Source organism: Mobula hypostoma, chromosome 27 (assembly GCF_963921235.1).
Source record: "Mobula hypostoma chromosome 27, sMobHyp1.1, whole genome shotgun sequence".
Taxonomy (NCBI): domain Eukaryota; kingdom Metazoa; phylum Chordata; class Chondrichthyes; order Myliobatiformes; family Myliobatidae; genus Mobula; species Mobula hypostoma.
In genome coordinates, this window is record NC_086123.1 from 22836983 (window position 1) to 22854340 (window position 17358).

General features: G+C 41.5%; 1 protein-coding gene across 1 annotated transcript in view; it reads left to right on the top strand.

The window, feature by feature from the left end:
• The window catches only part of LOC134338523 (rasGAP-activating-like protein 1), a 304354-nt gene extending 287444 nt beyond the window's left edge, over positions 1-16910 (top strand). The window contains exons 20-22 of the mRNA XM_063034413.1: positions 4023-4143; positions 9596-9675; positions 13156-16910. Of these exons, the coding sequence (XP_062890483.1) occupies positions 4023-4143; positions 9596-9675; positions 13156-13304 (350 nt within the window). The 3' untranslated portion in view covers positions 13305-16910. The remainder of the gene's footprint in view (positions 1-4022; positions 4144-9595; positions 9676-13155) is intronic.
• Positions 16911-17358: the final 448 nt, after the last annotated feature.

Genomic DNA, 17358 nt, shown 5'->3' on the forward strand with positions numbered 1-17358 from the left:
ACGAACTTATCAATCACCCCTGCTGTGGGCGCTTTCTGGAGGTCCAAGATCCGTATGCTCCACGACCGCTGGACTAAGTGTGTAAATGTAGGAGGGGGCTATGTTGAAAAATAAATGTGCTAGGTTTTCTAAAACTGACTCCTTCTACCTTAGGCCACAAACTTATCAATAATCCCTCGTCAGGTTTTTCAGAGAAATATCAGCAGTTACCTGTATACTGGAGCTGCTGACATCTTCTATGTAACTAACAGCAACTTTGGAAATTTTGCATGTGCAGAAGTCATGAAGTGGCTGTGCATTACTTCCAGCAGTTTTCCAGTGATATTCCCGGTCTCATTAGCTGCTTCAGAATGGAAGCAGGAAGTTGCAAAGGTCCCTCAGCACTTCCAAATGGGGAATTCTTTCCAACACCCTGCTCCAGTTTAGAACTGACTTCTCCATTGAATTTAGTGGATGAGAATAGCTGTGAAGAATAACAACATTCTTAGACATTTTCAGTTGTTCCAGTGTATCTAAATTCAGTGCTGAGTTTAGTTCTTTTGTTGGATTCTAGTGTTTTGCCGACAACCATTTTCAGTCCAACTGATTTGCATTTCTACGTTGCTCTCTGCCTCCATTGTTAAAGATTAGTGTCGGATTAGTTGTCGTAGAGGCTGCTGCAGAAGTAAAGTCAGCAGACCACCTCACTTTCACCTCTAGGATGTGGGTTTACTGATCCAGGGGATTTACTTACTTTTACACCTCTTAATTATTCCTTTTCTTTACCATTATCCAATATGTTAAGTTTATTCCAAACCCAATTCAATATCATTCAATGGGTTTAGAGGAAAGCACCAGACTCCGAGTTCATATTCTTTCTTTAACTTTGAAAATTAAAGTTTTAGGTCATCTATCATTTATGTACACTGGCTATGTTGCCTGGAAATTTTGCAAACAGTAAGATACTAATCACAATGAAGTCTGCAGATGCTAGATATCCAAAGCAACACACACACAATGCTGGAGGAACTCAGCAGGTCAGGCAGCATCTATGGAAATCAATAAACCATCAACGTTTCGGGCCGAGTCCTGAGAAGGGTCTCGGGCCAAAACGGCAAATGTTTATTCATTTCCAAAGATGCTACCTGACCTGCTGCATTCCCAGCATGATACCGATGCAGCATTATAGGCAACTGGGTGCAATAAAGCCACTGTGCAACTATGGGTTTAACATCCAAAGACAAACTTTTCACCAGTGTTTCAGAATATAAAGTTGTGAAAGTTTCTTAGTTTTAATTAGATGTATATTGACAACATAAAAACACCAAGCAAGTCTCAATAATGTTTTTAAATACTGAAAGAAATGCAATAATTTATTGGAAATGTATCTTGTTCCCTGTTCTGCCCAGAATTTTGATTTAATTACATACCTATTTTAAATCAGTGCACCAGTGGCATGTTAATCTGGGTGTGGAGCAATTCATGTGAGTTAATATGCATTGGGGTGCATAGACAGCTATAAAGGAAGAGGGAAATTCAGGTGAATTACAAGTATGTGAAAAAGGATTTAGTGCATACAAATATGTGTGTAATACATTTGCACCCATGTTCCCTTCAAGATGGGTCTTTAGTTTATACCCAATTAATCTTAAGGTAGACACGTACTTTGGTAATAAACTTACTGTGACTTTGACACTATTAACTGGGTAGGTATTTCTTTGGAGATAACCAGGAAGTGAAATGATTTTTCAAAAGAAAAATTAAACACAAAAGAATTTGCGAAATAGAGTTTAGATATATAGATAGATATACTTTATTAATCCCGAGGGAAATTTGGTTTCGTTATAGCCGCACCAACCAAGAGTAGAGTGTAAATATAGCAATACAAAAACCACCAACAATCAAACAACAAAATGCAAACTATGCCAGATGGAAAATAAGTCCAGGACCAGTCTATTGGCTCAGGATGTCTGACCCTCCACGGGAGGAGCTGCAAGTTCGATGGCCACAGGCAGGAACGACCTCCCGTGCCGCCCAGTGTTGTATCACGGTGGAATGTGGCCGAAATCCAACAGTAAAAAGTTCAATATCCAGTCTGCAAACACGTTCCTCGATCGTAATATGCCCCGGATTGCACCATCCGTTGTTAACCAGATCAGTAAGCACCCAACTCCTTTACGCTTACTGCTCTCAGTGCACTTCCGGTCAGCCGGAACGGTATTACCCACCGAACTCCTCTTCTCCATAAGTCTCTGTTGTCTCGACCCGGTCCTCTTTCCTCGGCTTTGTGATCCCCCTCTGCATCCTCTGTGTGTTTTCCTCCGGATTTCAGCAGCGGTGTCCACCGCTCTGTTCGCTAAGCCGGTCGGTATTTGCTGGTCCGTGGAATACACAATGCGACCTTGCTTCTGTCCCACGTGTCGGGATGTAACCATTTCCAGCACTAAAGAAAACCCAAATAAAACTCTCTCTACCAGCATGTTAGAGAGGCTGCAGCTTCGACGTGTTACCGTGAGAAAAAAAATACAAACAATAACGTAAATTAAAAAGTAAGAAGAAGAAAGTAAGAATAGATCGGAACGGCTGTACCAGGCTGCATGCACGACCGGCGCATGAATGGAAATGGTTTTGTAATTTAAATGTCTTCATATAATTTTTATAATAGATAAATATATTGATTAAATATTATTTTAAATAATTAAGCAAATAATAGAACAAATATAATGATTACAATGATGATTTAATCAGTCTGCTTGAATATAGTGATTACAGTAAGCTTGGTTACCCTTGCTCCCTCAGTGATCTGATTATATACGCATTGGCTTCTTTATTAGGTAACCTATGCACCTGAGAAGTAATGCAAGTAATCAATCGAAGTTCAAAGTAAATTTATTATCAAGTAAATACTGAATGTGTCATCATATACAACCTTAAGAAATGTAATAGAATCAATGAAAGGCCTTGCAAATACGAAAGAAAAATAAATAATAATAAACATAAGCAATAAATATCAATAACATGAGATGCAGAGTCTTTGAAAGTGAGTCTGTAGATAGGGGGAACAAGTGGTAGGGGGGCAAGTGAAGTTGAGTGACTGGTTAGAGAGCCTGATGGTTGAGGGGTAATAACTATTCCTGAACCTGGTAGTCTAGGCTCTGAGGCTCCCGTCCCCACTTCCTGATGGCAGGAGCAAGAAGAGAGCATTGTGCTGGGTGGTGGGGGCCAATCACCTGGCAGCAACTCAATGCAAGAAAGCATGCAGACATGGTCAAGAGGTTCAGTTGGTCAGACCAAACATCAGAATGGGGAAGAAATATGATCTAAGTGTCTTTGACTGTAGTATGATTATTGGCGGCAGACAGGATGGTTTGAGTATCTCAGAAACTGTTAATCTCCTGGGATTTTCACGCACAACAGTCTCTAGAGTTTAGAGAGAATGTTGTGAAAAGCGAAAAACCATCCAGTGAGTGGCAGTTCTTGAGCAACAATGTTTTGGTCAGAGGAAAGTAGCCAGACTGTTCCAAGCTGGCAGGAAGGCAACAGAAACTCAAATAACCACACGGTGTGCAGAAGTGTGTCTCTGAACGCACAACACATTGAACCTCGAATAGGATGGGCTACGGCAGCAGAAGACCACAAATGTACACTCAGTGGCCACTTTATTAGGTTCAGCAGGTGGCCACGAAGCGTACACCTCTTCATTTAATCTATTTTGCAGGTACATTTTAATCAGTCTGCTTGCATGTAGTGATTGCAGTAAGTTTGGTTATTCTTGCCATCTCAGCGAACTGATTATATTTTAATTAACTCAAGTGAAAACATTGCATTCAATTACCATGGTTCAGTTGATAAAGACAATCACATCTGTGAGCATGTCACGCTTGTGCAGTGGTTTTTGTGGCACGTTCCATTGAAAACACATTTTTATATACGGTACACTAAGTTGGAATAATAAAGTATAGACTGATAACGAGATAAAAGCACATAGCATAGTGTCTACAATATTGTCCGTCTATGTTGAATGCTTTATGTTTGCTTAACAGTGCAGGGATGCAGCCGCACACATTCCGCCGTAACTCTCGGAGACTGGAGTGACCCTCTCGACCCTGACATTGAGACTCAGACCATTTACAAGCAGCTGTTGCAAGGCAGAGAAAAGCTGAAGTAAGTCATGGGTACGCTCTGTTCCTCTCCCCCACTGCGGTGTTACATCCTGAAGCTCTAACGGGGTCACAGGAAGGGGAGAATCTAAAAGACTTAAAGTTTCAGCATTAATGTAATTTAGGGCTTTATATGTCCCTAGAAAGAATGAATGTATAATGTGAGTTAATTTAAAACTTGGTTAGTTACTGTATGAATTAGATTTGCCTCCAGATGGGAAAGGATGTTGTTACTATCTGCCAGCACCTCCTCACGTTACAATACTGTGCAAAAGTTGTAGGCACATATATATATTGCTAGGGTGCTTAAGATTTTTGCACAGTACTGTACTAATTTTATGTGCTGCCACAAGAAAAAACACAAATTTTGTGACAAATGTGAGTGATGAGCAGGAAGCACCAGAGAGACATCCTGTAATGATCAATAAACCAATTGTTTGCAATCAAGTGACCTTGTCTGGTGTCTCAGGGCTGGGTGTGTCTGCACCTGCCCCAGCACTCCTTCTCTGCTACATGTCCCGCACCCTTCCTACCGCACTCCACCCTCGTCATTCTCAATATCCTGCGCTCCCACCAGATTTACAGACTTGCTCTCCACTCCACGTTGACAAATACAGTACTGAGCAAAAGCCTTAGGCACCCTAGCTGGCTCTCTCTTTCTCTTTCTTTCTTTCTTTCTTTCTCTTTCTCCCTCTTTCTCTTTCTCTCTCCCTCTCTCTCTCTCTCTCTGTCTATCTGTATCTTTCTCTCCATATGTAGATATAGATAGAAATACATATATATTTGTTTATTTATTTGTATCTCTAAGACTACTGTTATGATCTTGTACCTGATCCATTTACTTGCACTGCCCCTCTTTGGTAGCTCTTATCTCTTATAGTTTATTCGACACTATTGTTATTTTGCCTATTCTAGCTCAAAGCCCTGTATAATGACTTGTTCTGTCTCTTGGTACACGTGCCAGTAATAAGCCAATAAATACCAAAGCAGAAGACGACTTGCAGCCAGCAATAAACCCTCCAGGCTCATAACAGACCAGTGTGGGGGATACCAGTTGGTCTCTTCCACAACCCCCATGGTGTTGATTCCTCCAGCTTCCCGCTATGTGGGTGTGGTAAACCATATATATATGTTGTAACCGGGTTACCTGTCTGGACACGCCCCTCTGCTGACCGCTGCTGTAACTCATCCCACAGACCCCTGAATAAAGGCGATTGTGCCACTGCTCCTCACTCAGTCCAGGACAGAAACTCAGCACGGATGAGGTCCCATTTTACTGTTAATAAAAGCCTTTCAGTATTTACTCTACTTCCAGTCTTTTGGAGTAATCAATAGTGCATCAATGGGGTTTAAACACAACACTTTTAAAAGAGGTGAAAGACTTTGACAGCCAGGGAAATCACATTCTCTGATTTAGTTAACTGTCAAACATACCAAAATATTAAATATGAAAAATTTCTGAATGACTTTGACATTTGGAAATTACTAAAACAATCAAAGCATTATTGGTTCTCGAGTCGGGGAACTCGGCCACGATTGTAACATTACAATAGCGGGCTGCTGGTCTCCCCTCTCGTTGCTCCTCTCTCCATTGCTAGTGAGTGAGAGAGAGAGCCTGTCTGAGATGTCAAGGTGTTGGGCTGGACACTAGTTTTTGATGAACTCCAGACCATGGTGTCTGCGAGCTTTGCTATTCCTTGCATGATGGGTGCAGTGTGGGGTGAGGAGTTGATGCTTTAGGTGGAGCAAGTGGGGGGAGGGGGAGAGTTAATGCTTTTGCTGCAGCTTTTGTGTGGGGGGGGAAGGGGGCTTTGGGGTTATTCTATCTTTCATTCCTTGTTTTTTTTTACTGTTTTGTGGATGTCTGTGAAGAGTAAGAATTTCAGGTTGTATACTGTGTGCATTCTCTGATATTAAACATTTTTTTGAAATATTGAGCAAAAGCTCAAGCACAAGATCGTTTCAGAATAATTGAAAATTAATAATTTGACTGAACACAATTAAACTAGACATAAAGTCAAAGTCAAGTTTATTGTCACATGTACAAATAATAAGTTGTTTACATTTTTTCCTCTATATTTAAGTAAACGGGTGTTTAGTTTCTGTGTTGAGTTTGCAGTGCTGGCTTAGTCAGTGCATATGTCCCCTGAGATAATGTAGGGACGGTTGGGGACCGTGCTCTATCACCTCATCATATACTGAATGAAGAGTATGCAACTGGGGAGCTGTTAGAAAGCTGTTGGCAACGAGCGACCGCAGGTCTGAGCTACACTTACATGGAGAAATAGGAATAATAGAGGATAAAATTACCTTTCACCTCCCATATCACATACAGAGTGGGAATTATCAATGACATCCTTAATGCCTCACCTCTAACATGGTTTTTGATGTTTATTGCTTATTAATATATGATTATTTCTTTTTTTTCATTTTGTATATACACAATTTGTTGTCTTTTTTGCTCTTTTTTATTGTCCGTCCTATTGGCAGTAGTCTTTCATTGATTCTATTGTGTTTCTTGTATTTATTGTGTGTACTCACAAGAAAATGAATCTCGTGTTAGTATATGGTGACATATATGTAGTTTGATAATAAATTTACTTTGAGCTTTGGTTCCTGGGGCTTTCTATTATCCCACAATTGACTATCATGAGAAGTCACTGTTCTCAAAAGGGCTGCTAGATCCAACCTGACTGCCATTACAACTGAGCTATAGACATTGACAAGGGAGTTCATTGATGTCCCATTAATTATTCTGGAGTCACACAGAAATATCTTGGCCCAATCAAATGCTCGTAATAATGGTGTAAAACAACCTTCCCTTTAACATTTTTTTTACAGCTGTATGGACCAACTGTTGCTCTGAGCAGGAAATCTTTACACGGCCTGAAAACTGAGCGGCACTTTAAATTTTTTTTGTAATAGGTGTACTATATATATTTAGAATGAAATCTGAAAAATCACATACATTTGATTTTATTTATTAATTGTAGGGTATAATGAAATTCAGTACAACAAATAAAATTTTTCACATTTTCTAAACTCGCTGCAGCTGTGACCAGCTCCAGCTGCGTGGCAACAAAGGCTATGTGCGCCGGAGCATTGCAGTTACTGTGCGGCCATGCACCCGCACAGCTTAGAGGGAACAGTGGTGTAAAATCTGGACCTGCAATGCTCTCTCTCCTCCTCTCTCTCCCTCCCCCTCTCTCTTTCTCTCCCTCTCCTTCTCTTCTCCCTCTCCCTCTCTCCCTCCATCCCTCACTTTCTCTCTCTCTCTCCTCTCTCCTCTCTCTCCTCTCTCTCTCTCTCCTCTCTCTCTCTCTCTCCCCCCCTTCTCCCTTCCTTATTTCCAGTTTTCATGCAAGAGTTTACAGACTCCTTAGGAATGCCTCTAACTCTTAAATCTCAAACCAAATTTCAATACAATGTACAACAAAAAAAACTGAATGATATAAAACTAAGAAAACTGCAGTTGTTGAGAATGAACGAAGCAAATAATGAAAAGCTTTCGATTTTACTTTCAGTAGTAGTACAGGACTTTGTAGTTTTTTTTAGATCATGAGGACACGCAGTCCTCTTTTATTGTCATTTAGTAATGCATGCATTAAGAAATAATACAATATTCCTCCGATGTGATATCACAGAAATACAGGACAGACTAACAAAAACCACATAATTATAACATATAGTTACAACAGTGCAATACCATAACTTGATGAAGAACAGGCCATGGCACAGTAAAAAAGTTCAAAGTCTCTCGAAAGTCCCACGTTTCACGCAGACGGGAGAAGGAAGAAAACTCTTCCTGCCATGCCCGACCACAGTCTGACTCTGAGTCGTCTGAAAATTTCAAGCTCTGATCAGCCCTCCAACACCGAGTACCGAGCACTATCTCTGCCAAACGCTTCGACCTCAGCCTCGGTCGCCAGCAGCAGGCAAAGCCGGGGATTTTGGGGCCTTCCCTCCGGAGATTCTCAATCGCACAGTAGCAGCGGCAGCGAACCGGGCATTTCAGAAATTCCTCTAGATGTTCCTCTGCTTCTCACGTCTGTCTCCATCAAATCAGAATTGTGCACGGCATCCTACTTACAAATACAATATCATTTCACTGGAGAGCTGCGCGCGCTGTGTCACACCACCATCTTCTCCTCCTGCTTCCTCCTAGTTAAGTGCTTATCCATGTTTTACAGTATTTATGCCCATGGTAGGAATAAAAATGCAATGCACAAAGCTGACTTAATTATCAGACACTGCCTGTGAGAAATTTGTACAATCTCCCCATTACCACACAGGTTTCCTCCGGGTGCTCCAGTTTCCCCCACATGTACTGTTCGGTAGGTTATTTGGTCATTGCAAGTTGTCTCATAGTTAGGCTAGGATTAAATCAGGGGCAGTGTGGCTCGAAGGGCCAGGAGGGCCTATTCTGCACTGTATCTCAATCCATAAATGGTAATAGATTTATCTCCATGAGGAAAAAAACAGGTAATACTTCACCACAATATGTGAACCGATCAGACACATATTGTGTTTGCCGTTACCATCATCTTGCACCACTCTCTCTTGGTAAAGTCAATTGCTCAATCAAACTGAAATCAAAAAGTACCCAAAATACCAGATAGCGAAACCATAAACTATTCCACTAGATGGCAGTCATTGCATACCGAGCAAGAGAAAAATCTGCAGATGCTGGAAATCCAAAATGCTGGAGGAACTCAGCAGGCCAGGCAGCATCTATGGAAAAGAGTACAGTTGACATTTCGGAACGTTTCTGTCCTGCTGAAGGGTCTCGGCCCGAAACATTGACTGTACTCTTTTCCATAGATGCTGCCTGGCCTGCTGAGTGCCTCCAGCATCTTGTGTGTGCTGCTTATCAAGCAGTAAGTTGAAGCGTGAAGTTTCAAATGACTTAGTACCTTTAACGAATGTGGTTTTTCAATTAATCACATAAATTTCCTCCTTCAAAGTTAACATCTGTTCATAATATCAGAAAGAACTGGTATAGTAAACAAATAATTCAGCTGGTTTTAAAGAATCAGAACTTTTTGTTAATTGGAATGCTTTAACAGTTAATGGTAATGAAAGGTTTGAAGTTAAGGTGTTGCAATCTTTATTTTTTAAATGGCAAATCTTACATTACATTGACAGAAATGCTTGTTGAAATACATTCTTGTGTTTAAAATAACTTGTTAAAAATAAAACATTGATTCCACAAGATGTAACTGGCCAGGAATTCTGCTCTATCTCTATTGATTAAAAATGGTATTTATTTTGTCTGGTGCTTTTTTCACTGAAGTTTCTAATAGAATCGACAGTAATTATTATTTTTTGAATTGTGACAGACAATAATCATTGTCAGTTGGAAATTATTTCAAATTAAACAATTAATAATATATTTACTGTAACTAAAATAATTGTACACTCAAACCAAACTAACCTTGTTTTTTTTTTGTTTTTAGAAAGAAGTACCTTGAATCTTTAGACTCAAACACAGCGAAGGAGCAGGAGGAAAGAATGGACAGTGATGGAATTAACGAGGGTAAAGTAATTTTTACACAATGGAAACATTTTCAAGAAAAAAAGCTGCTTTCTAAAATTATTAAGCCTTATGATTAGTAAATTACTAGCACCATTCTGAACACTATTTTCATTGTAGAGAGTTATTAAAAATGTTTTAATAATACTGTTGAGTGAAAGGTGCGTATGTTATAAGCAAATAGGAACTGGAGCTTTTCAGCCGTTCTGTGAGATCTTAAAACTGCCTTTTCCTCAAATCTCTTAATAATTTATTAACAATTATCTACTAATTAACAATTGACTGCCATTTGCAGAGGAGAGTTCCATATTTTTTACAATATTCTGTTTGTTTATCAATCCCTTTTGCATCTTCAACGAAATAATTCTTCACCTTAAATTCCAGCCTCTACATTTAAATATTTTGTGAACTCTCCTCATAATTGGCGAACTTGGAGCTCAGACTCTCAGGCCAGTTATTGTGGTGGGGCGCTCAGAATTGCTCACAGTAGTTTAGCTGAGGTCTGACATGAGTGTCCTTTATAGACTCTGTCCATGCTTCTCGCTGCCTCAGTAAACCAGACAGCATAAGGACGGTTTCCCTTCTCCCCTCAGGCAGAAGATACAAAATCCTGAAAGCACATACTGCCAGGCTCAAGGACAGCCTCTATCTCACTCTAATCCAATCCTTGAATGGACATATTGTACAATAAGATGGACTCTTGGCCTCACCAGCTACCTCGTTATAATCTTGCCACTTTATCATTTACCTGCACTGCACCATTTTGATAGCTTTGTTCTGCATTGTTACTGTTTTACCCGTTCTAGCTCAATGCTCTGTGTAATGGTTTGATCTGTATTAATAGTATGCAAGACAGGCTTTTCAATGTACCTTGATACCTGTGACAATACCAATACCAATCAAGGCTTTATGTAGCAGCAAACACTGAAGTTCAGGCTATTTTGTAGAGAGCCCTAATGATATCATAACTCACAGGAGTGGTTTACAACCTCCTCTAATATAATATACAGTACTGTGCAAAAATCTTGGGCACATGTATATAGCTAGGGTCCCTAAGCCTTTTGTACAGTACTATATTTTTCAACGTGGAGCGGAGAGTGAGTTTGTAAATCTGGCATGAGCAAAGGGTGTTAGGAATGGCAGGGGTGGAGCACTGTGGGAGGGGTGCAGGACAGGCGGCAGAGAAGGAGTACCGGGGTGGGGGGGTGGGGTGACGCTGATGCAGACACACCCAGTCCTGCGACACCTGGCAAGATCATTTGGTTCCAAACAATTGGTTTATTGGTCATTACAGAATGTTTCCACTTCCTCCCCCTCCATCTTCCCCTCTCTTCCCCTCCCCTCCCCTCTCTTCCCCTCTCCCTTCCCCTCTCCCCTCTCCCTTCCCCTCTCCCTTCCCCGCTCCCTTCCCCTCCCCCTCCCCTCCCACTCTCCCTCCCCTCTCTCCCCCTCCCCTCCCCCTCTCCCTCCCCCTCTCCCTCTCCCTCTCCTCCCCCTCCCTTCCCCTCTCCCTTCCCCTCTCCCTTCCCCTCTCCCTCCCCCTCTCCCCCTCTCTCCCTCCATCTCCCTCTCCCCCCTCCCTTCCTCTCTCCCTCCTCTCTCCATCTCCATTCCTCTTTTCCCAACCATGAATCCCCAGTTCCTGCCCCCTTCCCACTCTCAGTCCACAATAGAGACCCATAGCAGAATCAGGTTTATCATCACTCACATATGTCATAAAATCTGTTTTTCTTTTTTGCGGCAACAGTATGATGCAATATATAAAATTACTACAGTACTGTGCAAAAGTCTTAGATACATATTTATGTATAGCTATGGAGCTTAAGACTTTTGCAGAGTACTGTGTATGCTTTTGAATCTGCCCATGATATCTCAGTTTGTTTAAAAAAATCTAATATGTTCTCAGAACTGATAAGGGATACTACATTGCTACTTTGAACAGAATGGAAGATGAGGAAAGATGCTGAAGTAAGTTAGTCCCTGAGTCAAGCCATTATTGCAGTTAAATCTCGGAAACTCTTATTGCACCACGTACAGAGTCCAATTTTCCATCAAGTTATTTGTTCACCTTCAGCCATTTGACAGTGGTGGGCTGTCTCATTGCGGGAGTTGAGCTCTTCTCATTAAAGTTGTCAACAGAGAGCAGAGGAGGCAGGTAAAGCCCAGCAGGCTCTCTCTTCCCAGACCCTACTGCATTCCTGATGGCCATTGCTCGGGGGCAGTGACTCACAGCCAGGTGGGAGATTCAGTCAGAGTCAGGACGATGGGGAAGCTGGGGAAACTCTTCAGTGGGTTGTGGGGTGACTGAGAACTGAGAAATGAAGTATAGGGAGAAGGGTGCTCTCGTAGCCACACATGGTAAAGTTATTCATAATATATTTGGAAAGAGTTTATAACACAATAAAATGGGGCTACCACATTCCTTCAAAAATCCATATGCTCCCAATTTCAAAGGAAGTGTTTTTAGAAAGAGTAACTTGCAAAAAAAAACTCAGTACTGTGAAAGTTTCTTGTTTGATGAGTGACTATATTTCATTAGGAGTTCAAGGAGATTTGGTATGTCACCAAAAACACTTGCAAATTTCTCCAGATGTACCGTGGAGACCATTCTGACTGGCTACATCACCGCCTGGTACGGGGAGGGGGCTGCTGCAGAGGATTGAAATAAACCGCAGAGAGTTGTAAACTCAGCCAGCTCCATCGTGGGCACCAGCCTCCCCAGCATCCAATTCATCTTCAAACTTCGATGCCTCTAAAGGTGTCATCCATCATTAAGGGCCCCCATCGCCCAGGACATGCTCTCTTCTCATTGTTACCATCAAGAAGGAAGTATAGGAGCCAGGAAAGACATACCAAATGTTTCGGGAAGAGCTTCTGATATTAAACTGATTCCAGTTTCTCAAGAAACAAACAGAAAAGGCAAGAATAGTCCCAATCTGTGCCAGTTTCCTGGTGGAATAGTCTTGTGCTACACTCATCAAGGATCTATCAAATATTGAAAGGCCTAGATAGAGTGGATGTGGATAAGATGTCTCCTATAGTGGAGGAGTCTAAGACCAGAGGGCACAGCCTCAGAATAGGAGGACATCCTTTTAGAAAAGAGATTGCTTTAGCTAGGGGTGGTGAATTTCTGCAATTCTTTGCCATAGACGGCTATGAAGGCCCAGTCATTGGGCATATTTAAAACAGGGATTGATAGATTCTTGATTAGTGAGGCTATCAAAGGTTACGGGGAGAAGACAGGAGAATAGGGTTGAGAGGGATAATAAATCAGCCATGATGGGATGGCAGAGCAGAGTTGATGGGCTGAATAGCCTAATTCTGCTCCTTAAGTCTTATGGTGTTGAATATTTCATGGTTTAAAATTCAAAGTTACGAAATGTTTATTAACATCAACAACATAAGATTATCTTTACATCAAGAGGAAGTGTTTATTTGGGTTGCTCTGAAAACTCACAACTAACAAAACCTTGTCTCAAACAGCTGGCATAGACGCGAGGGGCTCCTTCCATGATCGCTGGACGGCCGTGGCGACCAGGCTTCTGGACATCGTACGAGACCTGGAACGTGCTCATCAAGCTTTTGAAAGCAGAGAGAAAGAGAAGTGGGCCAATGAGATGTCCATTCCCTGAGTCATTTCCTGTTATCCGATATGAGACATCAGTGTGTGCACTATGTGCAGTGTGCCACGGATGGGTCTAGGGGTGCTGTGGATCTAAATGAGGACAAATTGTGCAATTTATCTCGGCCAATTGAAAAACGTGCACGCAGAGGCCTATGAGTGACACTTGTTGGGCTAGGATGATCATTATCACAAACAAAGCAACTTTTGGGGGAAAAGGATAAAGGAGATTTCAACTATTATTAATGTGATGAGGCTGAGGGAAGGCACCTTGCAGTGCAAGAGCAGGAAAAGTTGTTTTGTTAACATAGGAAGTCAACGGTAATAAATGTCTGTAAAGTGATTCAGTGCTGAGGTGGGGCCTGCTCCACTGACCCCAGCATCAGCTTAACACATCCCTCTACCGCTGTAAACGTGTTCAGTGGAACCACAGCATACGGCAGTATTACGTATTTTGTTGCCAGCTGGAGTCTGAGCTGTGATCTGTTTTCCTTTGTCAGGAGGTTATTATTGCAGTGAAGTGATGTCTTGGAGCCGCAGATGCCATGGGGCAAACACCATCATCTGTGTTTTTCTTTTTAATGATTTATGAACAAATTGCTTAAGTGTATTCTGCTGATTTATTATCTAGTCTACTTTCCAGATAGTCTGCTTGTGGATTGATGGAAATTTGCACCAACCTGAGATTCTCTTGTCTGTAGTATTCAGGCTGCATCTTGGTTACTGTGTATGGAAGTAATTACTATTCCCTCAGATCAAAAGCCTGGCCAGTTTCTTTTTAGTAAGAAAAAGAATATTAATGTACTGTATCGATGAGGACTTTGACCACTGGTGCTGTTTCTCCCATTTGCTTGTTACACCGCTAGCGTTCAGAGCAGCAATGAAGGTCCCTTTAGGATTCTTCATTTGCTGTTTCCGTAACCGTTTTGTTTTTTTACCAACCCCGAGCTGAACCCCCGAACCTGGAGGACCGGTGGACCACTCTTGTTCTAGCCTCTACCCTTTGACCTGTCTGGCATTGGTGACTCTGCCAAGTGCCAAAGCATAAAGCCTTGACTCCAGCCAACATAGCCCTCCAAAACCCTACAACAAGGTTGAAGGCCAAGAGCTGGACTTGGTTGTCAGAGGCTATTTGAGGTGCACGCCATTGGGAGCATTTAATATGTAGTGAGAGCTTGTCCCCATTATCACCCCTAGCTATAACAACCTTAAGGAACCAATATAGTAAGAGTGTTATAATATGTTATAGGATATACTATATCCTCCATATCATATATATATATATATATATATATATATGTATACACACACCCCCTATGTATAAAATATATATATGTATGTATATTCCTTCCCCCCCACTCTGTTAAGCCTCTCCCTACACTGCAGTTCTTGAAGTCTTCAGTTTACTTCTGTCATTCATGTGCCACATAGTTATTGTATATTTATAACGTAATAGGCAGGAGGAGAAGATGGTGGCGTGCCGCGTGTGCGCAACCCTCCGGTGAAAAATGATATCGTATCTGTTAAATAGGGGCCATGGACAATTCTGATTTGATGGAGAATGGACGTGAAAGCAGAGAGGAACATCTGGAGAAATTTCTGAAACGCTCGTTCGCTGCTGTCGTTACTGTGTGGTCGGGAATCTTTCAGAGGGTAGGCCTCAAAATCCCCGGCCTTGCCTGCTTTTGGCGACCGAGAAGGAGGTCGAATTGTTCGGACAGAGATGGCGCTCAGTACTCGGTGTCGGAGAGCTGATCAGAGCTCGAAGTTTTCGGATGACTCGGAGTCGGACTGTGGTCGGCATGGCAGGGAGAGTTTTTCTTCCTTCTCCTGTCTGCGTGAGATGTGGGACATTTGAGAAACTTTGAACTTTTACTGTGCTCATGGACTTCTTCATCAAGTTATGGTATTCTGCACTGTTGTAACTATATGTTATAATTATGTGGTTTTGTCAGTTTTTTCAGTCTTGGTTTGTCCTGTGTTTTGTGATATCACACTGGAGGAAATAATGTATCATTTCTTAATGCATGCATTACTAAATGACAATAAAAGAGGACTACATGTCCTCATAATCTAAAAAAATCTAATATATACTGTATCATGATATGGTACTAGTTCTAGGACCAGGGAGTGTCAACACCAACGTAAGAAAACATCCAGAGGTGCTCAGTCATGCATCGGGAGCTGAATCAAATATATTTCCTGAAGCAAAGCTGGTAAATCTCCAACAAATTTATTACTTTTTGTCAAAATTACAAATACATTTAAGAACTGCCACTGCATTGGGATAGGTGTGAAGTAGATTTTCCCCCTGTGTTAAGCCTCTCCCTGCACTGCAGTTCTTCAGAACTCTTCGATTTGTTTCTATCACTCACGTTTTGCAAGGGTCCCCCAGGCTCCGTCTGTTCCGAGATGTTTGCTGAATGCAGCATTAAAAAACCGTGAAGCAAGGGCTGGCCACCGTGAGTTAGCCCGACCAATTACTTCCACACCCAGCAAACCTCGCACTAAGTCATGTTCTACCAGATTAATTGTCGCTAAGGATAGTGGAAACATAGAGCAGTTAGGAAAAAAAAACAGAAACCTCGGGCTTGTAAACAGCTTGAGGAGCGGGTGGACAATCTTCTTAACTTCTTTTTAAAAAATTCAAGCTTGAATGCCAAGAAGCGTGCCTCCAGTCGCCAGTGTTGTACATCGTGACGTAGTGACGCTTGCAGACAGACAGTGACCCATGTCAGCGGACGAGTGGGCTGGGGTGCAGTGGAAAGGGGGTGGGTGGGGAGGAAAACCGCATGCGGTGACAGAGGATCAAGATACCATGCCATCGCTGCTGTTTAATTGCACTAAAGCCATCGTTCTTGTGGCACATTTCGTACGTTGGATTTTAGCTCTACGTTGCCCTCGACAGCTCAGCTGAAGTGATTTAAATGCAAAGATTTTACAGTAGTCAGTGTATCCTGTTATATTCTGAATATATTGTACAGTGTGAGGTCACATCAAATATTGGTGCATGCTACAAAGATGTGCATGATCGTATCAGAGTAATTGGTCCATGTATTTTACAGTTGAAACTACTGTATGTAGGTGAGGATTCTGTTTATATGTATATATTTGCATTCTGTATACATGCTGAGGTGGTGGAGTGGCCCGTGTAGATCAATACTGCCTTAAATTTGATTTTGTAAGCATTTTCGATAACTTGTCAACGTGACTTTTTTTTTAAACACACGTTCACTCTATAGTGGGCATCAATATTTGCAGTTCGTGAATGTATCATGATTTGTACTTATTCTATAAAGTGGTCTCGTGTGCTGAACACAAGTCTTTATATCAGCACCAGTCAGTGACCTGCTATGGCCAAGTGCTGTTTGCCAGTTTTTTATTTATAAAAGTGTTTTGTTAAAAAAAAACAGCAAATGAGCTTCTTTTTGCTGAGAATTTTCAAATGAAGTGTGTTTGCTTTCACTGTGATAACTCTGTCTAAAGTCAGGCCCTGGAATATATGGTACTTTGCACTGCATCCATGTTATGTACACTAAAGTGTATTTCAATTTTTATCATGGTATCTAAGCGACAGTATAAAAATAAATGTTATCAGACATACAACAATCTCACTTCCTGCCTTTTATGAATTTTACAGTGACAATCACATTTGGATTTCTTCAACTTCTTAGGAACACGTGAATTACTCAACACTAAAGGAAAACATTCCAGATATATAGCTTCACCCAGGCTGGTCTTCACCATCCTAAGAGATCTGTTTAACTACACCTGTGACCTAGTGTCCTATGGCTCCGTACGTATTGCTGACTATAGTTTGACATTGACTGAAATATTTCTGAGAAGATGCTCAGTGATTAGGGTCAGATATTTTCTCGCGATCGTGAAGTATTCACTAAACCAAAGAATACTTTCCGATGCAGCCTGAGTGTGAACACTATTGGCAGGGTACAGCGTAAATACAAATAGCTTCATGTGTAGTGTACCCTCGGTCCAGTCTGATTACTGTATGTAATAGTATACAATATCACAAATATCAATAGATTTACCTGTAGTGTACCCTC